The sequence below is a fragment of the Hibiscus syriacus genome, unplaced genomic scaffold, assembly GCF_006381635.1.
Source record: "Hibiscus syriacus cultivar Baekdansim isolate YM2019G1 unplaced genomic scaffold, ASM638163v2 tig00110013_pilon, whole genome shotgun sequence".
NCBI lineage: Eukaryota > Viridiplantae > Streptophyta > Magnoliopsida > Malvales > Malvaceae > Hibiscus > Hibiscus syriacus.
Window position 1 is genome coordinate 1,157,306 of NW_024062563.1, and position 9,595 is coordinate 1,166,900.

At 35.0% G+C, this 9,595-nt stretch overlaps 2 protein-coding genes across 4 annotated transcripts; both read left to right on the plus strand.

Annotated features, from left to right (window-relative positions):
• The first annotated feature begins 3,412 nt into the window (after nt 1-3,412).
• On the plus strand, nt 3,413-5,790 carry LOC120212344 (acyl-protein thioesterase 1 homolog 1-like). 3 transcript variants are annotated; one of them, XM_039210691.1, is made up of 9 exons: nt 3,413-3,443; nt 3,568-3,682; nt 4,435-4,473; nt 4,576-4,643; nt 4,745-4,847; nt 4,958-5,108; nt 5,142-5,238; nt 5,478-5,571; nt 5,663-5,790. In XM_039210691.1, exons 1-9 carry the CDS (start codon nt 3,413-3,415, stop codon nt 5,745-5,747), a joined length of 783 nt encoding a protein of 260 aa, XP_039066622.1. In that variant the 3' UTR covers nt 5,748-5,790. The 3 variants fall into 3 exon arrangements, with proteins under 3 accessions (XP_039066622.1, XP_039066620.1, XP_039066621.1); XM_039210689.1 differs by having other exon boundaries at nt 3,568-3,715; nt 4,958-5,238; XM_039210690.1 differs by having other exon boundaries at nt 4,958-5,238.
• Nucleotides 5,791-7,049: 1,259 nt separating this feature from the next.
• LOC120212389 lies at nt 7,050-8,565 on the plus strand. Its single transcript, XM_039210714.1, has 3 exons — nt 7,050-7,309; nt 7,906-7,970; nt 8,038-8,565. The coding sequence occupies exons 1-3, from the start codon at nt 7,102-7,104 to the stop codon at nt 8,563-8,565; spliced, it is 801 nt and encodes a 266-aa protein (XP_039066645.1). The 5' UTR covers nt 7,050-7,101.
• The last annotated feature ends 1,030 nt before the right edge of the window (nt 8,566-9,595 follow it).

Consider the following 9,595-nt stretch of genomic DNA (forward strand, 5'->3'; position numbering starts at 1 on the left):
AAAAATATTTGTACAAACTAGTATATTCCAAATAAAAGGAAGAGGAAATAAATAACATGGCTTTTAAATGCTTGAAACTTCTAATATTTTGTGACAGACAATAAACATTTAAATACTAATAGTCTAATACTTCATTACTTATCTCTTTCATAATCTTCATCTGTTTCAGTATTTTTTTAATCTCAGTTTTACTAGAGGAGTTGATAACTACGCCGTTTCTTGTATCAAATATGAAAGAAAGTTTGAAGCTTTCTTTCATGATTCTTAATGCTTTAGTTAAATATGTAGAATCATGGACTTTGACAGCTCTACCAACCTAATGTCCTAATCTCATGTCAAGTCATCATTATTGTTAAATACAAATTCATTTTCATTATCTTCTATTTTCTATTTTCTAAATAATATGTGTTTCTTTCATCAATATTCTTCAAAAAAGAATATAATTGATGTTGTTTTTTTACTTGATATTAACGTCTCAAAATACGATTGTATTTTACAAAGATCAAATCATTCAATTGATTCGGTCTTAATCTGAAAAGCATATATAAAGAAAAATTCTTACAAGTTGAAAAATATCCTAATCCCTCTTACACTCGATTGTACTACGAATGAGATTAAGAATCTTTATAATATACTTTTGGAGATAAGGAGTTGAAGATTTAAATATAAATGATCACTCCACTGCTAAGTTAAAAAGTAAATAAAATATTATAAATTTTAAATCAATAGTTTTAAAAACAATAAAAATATAAAATAATATTAAAACTTGTATTATAACTTTGTCCATCGGATAAAAGGAAACTTTTTATTTATTTAAAATTTTAGGTGAATATAATGTAGTATCTGTTCAAAGACACTTAATCATATAATAATAAACGTTTATATCCGTGACATATGCGGTGCTTCAACTTAAAATCGGAATAACAATAATCTGTAACCATCCTTGTATCCATTGATATAAACATAGCATATTTACCTATTTATCATTTTAGTGTGTAAAGAATATGAAAACAATGGAGTGGTTCGCATTGTTCCACTCCTACCAATAATTATTGGCCCTTCCAAAACTGAGACACCGATTTAAAAAGAAACAAAACAAAAACCAAGCCGGAAAGGACAAATGTCAAATGAAACATCAATACAACTGTGGTATATGTATGTATGTTATTGGAACCCAAAAATAACAGACTTTATTCCATTACGTTCTTACCAATAATATAGAGCTTCTACTTCTGTATTCCATTATCAACACCAAGTACACGGTGAGACATGCATGCAGTAGTACTTACAATGTTTTTTTTTTCTTTCTGTTTTTGGGTTTATTTGTACACCAAATTAAGGAAAAGCATTTTAGGTAATATCTGGGATCAGATTTGAAATCCAGCAAAACTGTGAGGAAAGAGATAGGAACATATTTTAAGTCATTTTCCACTTCCATTAACGAAGAATATGCAACAAGCTCAATGAAAGTGCCAGAATAGATGTCAGAAAATCTCCATATCCATACTCTCTTTTTTAGGGGTTCTTCCATATGACAATCGGTTGCATGCATGACTTCAATTTTAATATATTTATATTAAATATATACTCATATTTGGTTGCATTTAGTTTTAATTATATGTTCATTGTAATATTGGATATTATTTATTTATTTTAATAAAATTAACTGCTTCTATCTGCATAAAAAAACTACTAAGGCCTTGCAAAGAAAACCCTAGTGAACGTGCCAAAGTATTTTAAAGAAAACCCTCCATATAACCTTTATATCTGTCAATATCTCTCTTCATATTCTTATCTTTTTAAGGGTTGTTCCACATGTCAATTTGGCTGCATGCATGGTGCCAACTTTGATGACAAACAAACAAATAAGATGTCTTTTATAAGTTTCTAGGAGCCTTGGAAATTGGAATCCACAACAAAAGCTACATACAGCAGCAGCCTCTCGAATCTTCAAACGCTATTGAGTTTATAGTTTGTAATTACATTTTTGAAGATGATGAAAGTATATCATTATCATTTACTATATGCAAACTATAATTATTGTCTTCTTTGTGTGTGTGTGTGTATATATATATATAATATATGTGTATTTTGATGTTTTGTTAATTTCCATGAGCAAGGATCTTGAAGGGATATTAGATTAGTTGATAATTGATAACATAAAGAGTTCTTTCATAGAAAAATTGGACTGCCTAGCTTGCTCGTCTCTTCAATCACTAATATTTAACCCACAGTCACTAATTAAAGTATTTCCAATTGCAAAATGATGTACACTGCAAAGACAAAAGGAAACCCTATACCTTCTATATGTTTCCTATCTGTCGTGTTCATGCATGAGATTAGAGAACCAGCTTCAACTATTCTCTCTTCTTGAAGTAATTTATATTACATTTTTAAATTCAAAGAGTCACAATCTCATGTAAAATTAAGCTACACTGATGGTAGTCCCAATAGCATATGTTGTTTTCCAGTTATAATAAGCCAAGAATCTATTAAGTAAGTAGATATATGTGTATATATATATATGAAAAACAAGGACTGCAGATAAAAAATTCATCACAAATATGATTTTTCATTGGTTGTTGCATTAAAGGTATTTTTATATGTTCAAATCAATAAATGGTGGTCTGCAAATCAATTGTAGCAGTATATTTTCTTTCTTTTTATAAATGTATACAAAACCCCACCAAAAAAGAAAAATTTGAATTTTATTTGCATGTATATATGTGTATCATACTTCTGGAAAAATATGATCTTGAGAAGTTGAAGTTTACAGAAGAAAGGGATAATAAAATGAAACACAACTAGTGTCATTCTGTATATTTCCATTACACCAGAAATTTTTAAGGATGCATGAAAGTTCAAAACTTGTAAGCTTTCTGCTTAATGGTTATCAATCAGATCACCAAAAGAATTGATAAACAAATGATTGAGAAAAGATGACATCTTTTTCAAATTTGGGTTATTCTTTTCTTGTTTTCAGTAATATTCTGTTGAGTTGTTGCTGGAGGGTTTGCTTTATTTTTTGACCACTGCCCACAAGCATAGATTCTCCTCTATGTTGCAAGCTCTGTTAAGGGATGGATGATGGTGCTCTGCCCTGCTTGGATTCTCTCTGTGCTATTATAAAGATTTATTTCTTTTGTCAGGGATAGATTGACCCTCGAAAATTTTAAATTTTCAAAATTTTTATAAATCCGCCCCTTAAAATAAAATTATGCGTCGGTCCTGCTTTTGTCATTGTGTTTGCCCCTTCTTTTTCAAAGACGCCCCTGTGTTTTATTCCATTTCCACACTGCCCATTTGGTTATAAATAGACATTCCCCTTCTGGGTTTCCTGCATTATATCACCTCTTCTCAGATTTTGCCTCAAGGTGGACTGTTTTAATTCAGTTTCTCAAGTGAACAAAAAATGAGCTATTCACATAATACCATGGGCTCAGGTTTATTCCTTTCTTTATTAGTTTACATTTCTTCACATTTCAATTTGTTGCACTTTATTACTTGCTGTAAGATATTGTAGAGATTGCTGATGATTGTTGAGCTTCATTGACGCTCATTTTTTAGGTAGTAGAACTGCTAGAAGAAAATTCGAATTCGGAAGGATACATGTGGTACGACCGAAAGGGAAGCACCATTCTACCATAATATGGCTTCATGGCCTCGGCGACAATGGCTCAACGTATTGCTCGCTCTTTTCCCTTTTTTTGAATTCGTAAACTCTTGCACCAATCACTTTATCACTAACAAAACAAGCTGTTCAAGTAACATCATAATTTCAAGTTAAGCTTTTGTGATATTGCTGGTGATATATGCTCATCTTCAAGTTTCTCATATGCTGTTGATCACTGTTTCACTGAATTTCGTTCATCGAATGAAGACCACCAATGATAACTCAAGAATTTTAACTGTTCTCTGATTTATTCATATCCTCATTGTATTATTCTTCCTTTTCTGTCTCATTTGATGTTAAGTTTAATTTGGGAAGCCTCAGATGTTAAAAAGAGTATATTCCATGTCCATAGGCAAAGGACCACAAACTAAACTTTCTTCTCCTGCCAAATTAATAAGACACTAATTTTGATAAAGGATATTCATTCTTAAGTTATTATTATAGGTGTGGTCCTAGAATTCTTTATTTTAATCCCAAAGCAGTAAAGCATAAGCTTTGGATTCAAAGTTAAACTAGTTTTACTGTTTACCTTTTCACCTTGCATGGACAAGTGTGGCGAACCTGCAGTTTTTAGCTTTGAGAATCTTGGCTGAACTCATTTGATTCCTCTAATCACTTCATCTTTTAGACAAAGTTGCTTCCCCCCAACTTTTAAGAATAAAAATTAGTACAACCTCAAATGAAATTACAGAAAGCTGCAATTCTCCAGTTAATTGAAAAGAAGCATTTCTAATCCTCATATTATTCCTGTTTTGTTGCAGCTGGTCTGAGCTCTTGGAAAGTCTTCCTCTCCCAAATGTAAGGTTGCTTATATTGGTTCCATATACAAACTGCTTTGTCCTCCTATACTTCAAATGATTCTCATATGTGAGTATGTGTGTGTATTGATTTTATGTGTCAGATAAAATGGTTTGCCCAACTGCTCCTACTCGTCCTGTGGCTCTACTTGGGGGATTTCCTTACTCTGCATGTAAGAAAATATTTTGGTTCTATCATCTGGTTTATTGCATGAACTGTATTATATATATATACATATATATTGAAATTGATGGAACCAACCTTTTGCATCAGGGTTTGATGTTGGTGAGCTGTCGGCAGATGGTCCGGATGATTGGGAGGGTTTAGATGCCTCGGCAGCTTGTGTTGCAAACTTGTTGTCAACAGAGCCATCTGATGGTATTTTGAGGAGCTTTATCATCTACAAATGAATAACCCTGAATTAATAGTCTTGTATTCATGAATTTAAATGAGAAAACCTTACTATCTTATCGGTTGCCTTTTGACTGTTAAGGTCGGAATCAGAGGCTTTAACATGGGTGCTGCAATGGCCTTTTACTCCGCAACTGCTTTTGCTCTGGGAAGGTATGGAAATGGTAGCCCATACAATATATTGTATGAAAAAAAATATTGTACCTTTAATAAAGCCTTAAGTTTTGTGAAAAAAATATATTGTACTTGCTCATCAAAGGTGTTACCTTGCAGGTGCGTAAGGAACAAAATCGAAGTATCACATGAAGCTGCAAGGCACACCGCGTCATTGCCGATTATGCTTTGCCATGGAACTTGTATGTATCTTAGTCTGTTTTAAGCAAATGCTGCAACTTATCCGCGGAATATAACTTAACTTTAGCATTGATCCATGGTCTATGAATCTTTTCCGTGTTGATATTCAAAATCTGCTTCAAAAGATGTTTCATTATCAATATTCGAAAGGTCGATAATCAAAGGTTTCCAGGAAAATACTATGAAATTTCCAATTTCTTGATTCGTCCACCAGACCGATCTTCTTATACTCTTATTGCAGGTGATGATGTTGTCCCCTACAAATATGGAGAAATTTCTGCCCATTCCTTGAGTGTAGCCGGATTCTGGAACCTCAGTTTTAAAAATTATGAAGGGTAACTATTTAGGCTCTTATAACAGCAGCAATAAGCTCATTGCTTATTCTCAAAACCGGAAAACATGTAAACACTTCATCTGGTTGTGCAGGATTGGTCATCACACAGTCCCTAAAGAGATGAATGAGGTCTGCAATTGGCTTACAGCAAGGCTGGGGCTCGAGGGATCTCGCTAAATATAGCAAAGACTTGGTTTTTATGTTGAACTAGCTAAGGAAGAATACTGCATATGTACAAGTAGGTAGTAAAGAAAATGGTTTGTTAGGGTATATGGCATACTTGAGTAGCCCTTTTATATCTCTTTTAGGCCCTTTTACCTATCGTTGAAATAAAGTTTATGAATTGTTTTTTTGTTACGGATTTAGGACGTAGATCGTAGTAGCCTATCCTGTTGTACTTTCAGAGCATTTTGGTATTAGTTAATGTGATATACTGATATTTGAAACTATTGGAATTTGGTTTTCATTCTAGCCTATCAGCATCCTGCATTAATGGAAGCTCTGTCTAGTAGTTATAATATCTGGTTATGGTGTTGTCAACGTCGACTCATTGATTACAGTGAAGGATGCTTCATGTTTTTAGGACCAATGTGACAATAGGAACTGAGTTGCAAGACAGAACATAAGAAGAGAACCGGCCTGATCTACGCATCGAAAATAAATGTCTCTGATGCGCTCTTCTGATCAAGTTGGTGGAGACTTCTATTACTTCCACCGGTTATAACTTTACAACATTTGTTTATAATCAAACAAAACCTACACTGATCCATCGTAGGGAATTGCTTCATCAGTCCAATAGATGTTATGGCAATTGCTTCATCGATCCTTATTGATGTACCTTTTGCTAGACACATAACCGTCGTTTACTCTGGTGTAACATGAACCCTAACTGCATTAATGAACAACTGAACGTGCCGTGTCCGGATTCTGTTCAGTCCAGGGTGGCTAGCTATCATGCATGCAAATATACGCTTGTTGCAGGAGATGGGCTAGTTTAGATGCAAATGTAGGAGCATCATATGACCAATTCGATTCGCCAAAGCTTGAAAAAAAAAACCCTACAACAATCTAGAGATTCATCAGTGATTTATTCAGGCTTCGGACTACCTGAGATATCCTTGAGCTTTTCTTTCAGTTGCTGCAAAAAGAAGAAAGTGATGAAAGTAAATAAGCACGTTATATGGGTATTATTACCTATGGACTACTAGTATAACGAGAGATCTGTGGATTTTATAACAATTGATGCACAGTGATTCATTATATTTTTCTATGCTTAAATATTATTTAATTTGCAAGTTGTATTTCTGCATATAAAAGTACTGACATTTGGTTTGAGATTCAATGTGAAGAAAGAAAAATATATGATAAAAAGCATAGTCTATGGTCAAATTTCGCCACCTTGGATAAAACGTGCTAGATGACATTGCTTGGCCTGCAACTATAAATAGACCTCTTCTTTCACTATCTCTTTGTTCTCTACAATGGCTGTCTCAAGTAACTTCCTTTTTTTTTCAGCTTCTCTTTGTTCTTCATGGTCTCTCCTTCGATCCAAGCTTCCTTTAGGCCTAAAGCATTAGTTCTTCCTCTCACAAAAGATGCTTCGACTAACCAATATGTCACTCAGATCAAGCAAAGAACCCCATTGGTGCCTGTGAAGTTGACCCTTGATCTTGGTGCAGGATCGCTCTGGGTCGTTTGTGACCAAGGCTATGTCTCATCTACCTATAAGTCTATCCATTGTAACTCGGCTCGATGCGACTGGTCAGGGTCCAAGACTTGTGGAAGTTGCTTCAGTGGCCCCAAGCCAGGCTGCCCGTCACTCCAATGAAGTAGTCTGAAGAAGCTTCATCTACAAAGGAAGACGGTGCGGTGTGTTGAAATTATTAAAATGGTTTTCAAGTTTGGTAACCAACTTTGAAAAAATGGTTTTCAAAGTTTGGTAAATGTTTCTTTGAAAATGGTTTTCAAAGTTTGGTAAATATTTCTTTGAAAAATAGTTTTTCAAAGTTTGGTAGATGTTTGTTGAAAAATGATAATGGGATAATCACAATTAATCCCTAGGCTTTAGGGTATTTACAAGATTAAGTCCTTAAGTTTCAACTATAAATACCCTAGCTCATTTAGCTTCAAAACCATCCCAAAAATCATTCATTTCTCCCAATACTAGAGAGCTTTCTTGTGAGTAGTGAGTGTTTTGTAAACACCTGTAAATTTTCTCTCTTAGTAAAAGATCTGCAGCAGTCCGGAGACGTAAGCACAATTGGCTGAACTCCGTTATCAATTTCGGGTATTATTTTTCCGCTTTTATTTCGTATTCTCACAAATCTGACTATAGGGAAATTACTTGTACTTGATTATTTTCCTAACACGGTGCTGACCGGGATTCAGAATGAGCGAAGTGTAGATGAGTGATTTCGAGACGTTGATGTTCCTACCGAGGAAAGTATAAGGCCCGTCATCAATGAAGATGACACCGTTGGGTGCACCCAAACAAATGGAAAACTTTCTAGGAAACCTGAAAACGGTAGAGAATTGGGAAGGCAGTGAAATATTTGTTCTGTCAAGACCGGTCACGCCTGTAACTCCAATAGCAAAACCCTGTAACAGAGCAGTGGAACCGCAAGCGAAAACAAACTTGGACTCCGAAACTACTTTCCCGAAACTCTTTCCATCAGTAGACAGGACCGCTACAACATCTCGGGCAACCTCGCCCAAGTTGGCAAAGCCTATAACGTTGTTGGGTGGGAAAACATTACAAGCATTTTTATGGCAGCCTGAAGGAACCAAGATCAGCAATGTTGCTCCCTACACCGTACTGCAAACATCTATCTACAAAGCAGTAGTTAGAGCTTTTATCAAGGAGATTCCAGGTATTCCGAGAGTTCCAGCAGTGGCTCCTTTCGGTGCATGTTTCAATTCTAAAGGCATCGGGTTCAGCCGAGTTGGTCCAGGAATGCCGATCATAGATCTTAATCTACCCAGCAATGTCATCTAGCACGTTTTATCCAAGATGGCAAAATTTGACCATTGACTCTGTTTTTCTCGTATACTTTCTTTTTTCACATTGGAACTCAAACCAGAGTTGTCAGTACTTTATATCCAGAAATACAAGCTACAAATCAAATATATTTGAGCACAGAAAAAAAGATAATGAATAATTGAGCATCAATTGTTATTAATCCACATATTAGGTATAATTATTCATTAGTAATATGCAGAATTGATTTGAGACAGATTAGGTATTTCTTAGCCAAAAAAAGCAAACAATCTTCACTTTGACGAGTGGCTTCTAGGTATGTTCAATTCCCACATAATTGACGATCATATTCTTATTGCAGTAACAATTTGGGCCGTATGGAGTGATACTAACAAACTAATTCATCAGAATCATTATCAATAAGCGGAGGACATTACCATATTTTAGGAGCTGTGTATATGGGAAATACAAACTTTTATGGCAGAAGTCACGGCGGTGCTCTAAAGAATACAATTCACCTTGGACCTTGGTCTCTATTCAAACTTTTATTCGCACCCCGAGATTCACAACTCGATAACTAGCCTGGTTTATCCTTTGTACTTTGGGTGAAATTCCGGAATTACTGCATCGGAACATACACCTTGCTAATTTACTCCTCGCGAATACTTGGGACATCTGTATCCAGTTAGCAACTTAATCACCTTAACACCAACTTAGAGACATTCGACTATTACAGGCTAGGTGACCGGGATATTCTTAACGCCCTCGCGGAGATCTTTATATCCAACTCTGAACTTGCTCAACTATAAACTTGGGATTGTTAAATTTATGTGAGTCTGTCACACAAACCCTTTACTGAAGAAACTAAGGTGATACTAAAGTCTTGCACCTAACAAAACCACACGCAAGGATGTTCCCTAAGAGAACAATTAGGGATGGAAGATTTTGCTGCTACACAATTCTTAGGGTTTACTTCTAACTTGTCAAGGAACGACCACTCGAACCCATACGGTCCTCAAATGTCTTTGAGCTTACAACTCTGGAACCC

What these genes read in the sequence shown, in the direction of transcription:
- LOC120212389 (XM_039210714.1), top strand. Translation starts at nt 7,102, where the DNA reads ATGGTCTCTCCTTCGATCCAAGCTTCCTTTAGGCCTAAAGCATTAGTT. An exon ending in TACCTATAAGTCTATCCATT is followed by an intron (nt 7,310 to 7,905) that starts GTAACTCGGCTC and finishes ATCTGACTATAG; the next exon opens with GGAAATTACTTGTACTTGAT. An exon ending in GGATTCAGAATGAGCGAAGT is followed by an intron (nt 7,971 to 8,037) that starts GTAGATGAGTGA and finishes TCATCAATGAAG; the next exon opens with ATGACACCGTTGGGTGCACC.
- LOC120212344 (XM_039210689.1), top strand. Translation starts at nt 3,413, where the DNA reads ATGAGCTATTCACATAATACCATGGGCTCAG. An exon ending in TTGTCAACAGAGCCATCTGA is followed by an intron (nt 4,848 to 4,957) that starts TGGTATTTTGAG and finishes TTGCCTTTTGAC; the next exon opens with TGTTAAGGTCGGAATCAGAG. An exon ending in AGTTTTAAAAATTATGAAGG is followed by an intron (nt 5,572 to 5,662) that starts GTAACTATTTAG and finishes CTGGTTGTGCAG; the next exon opens with GATTGGTCATCACACAGTCC.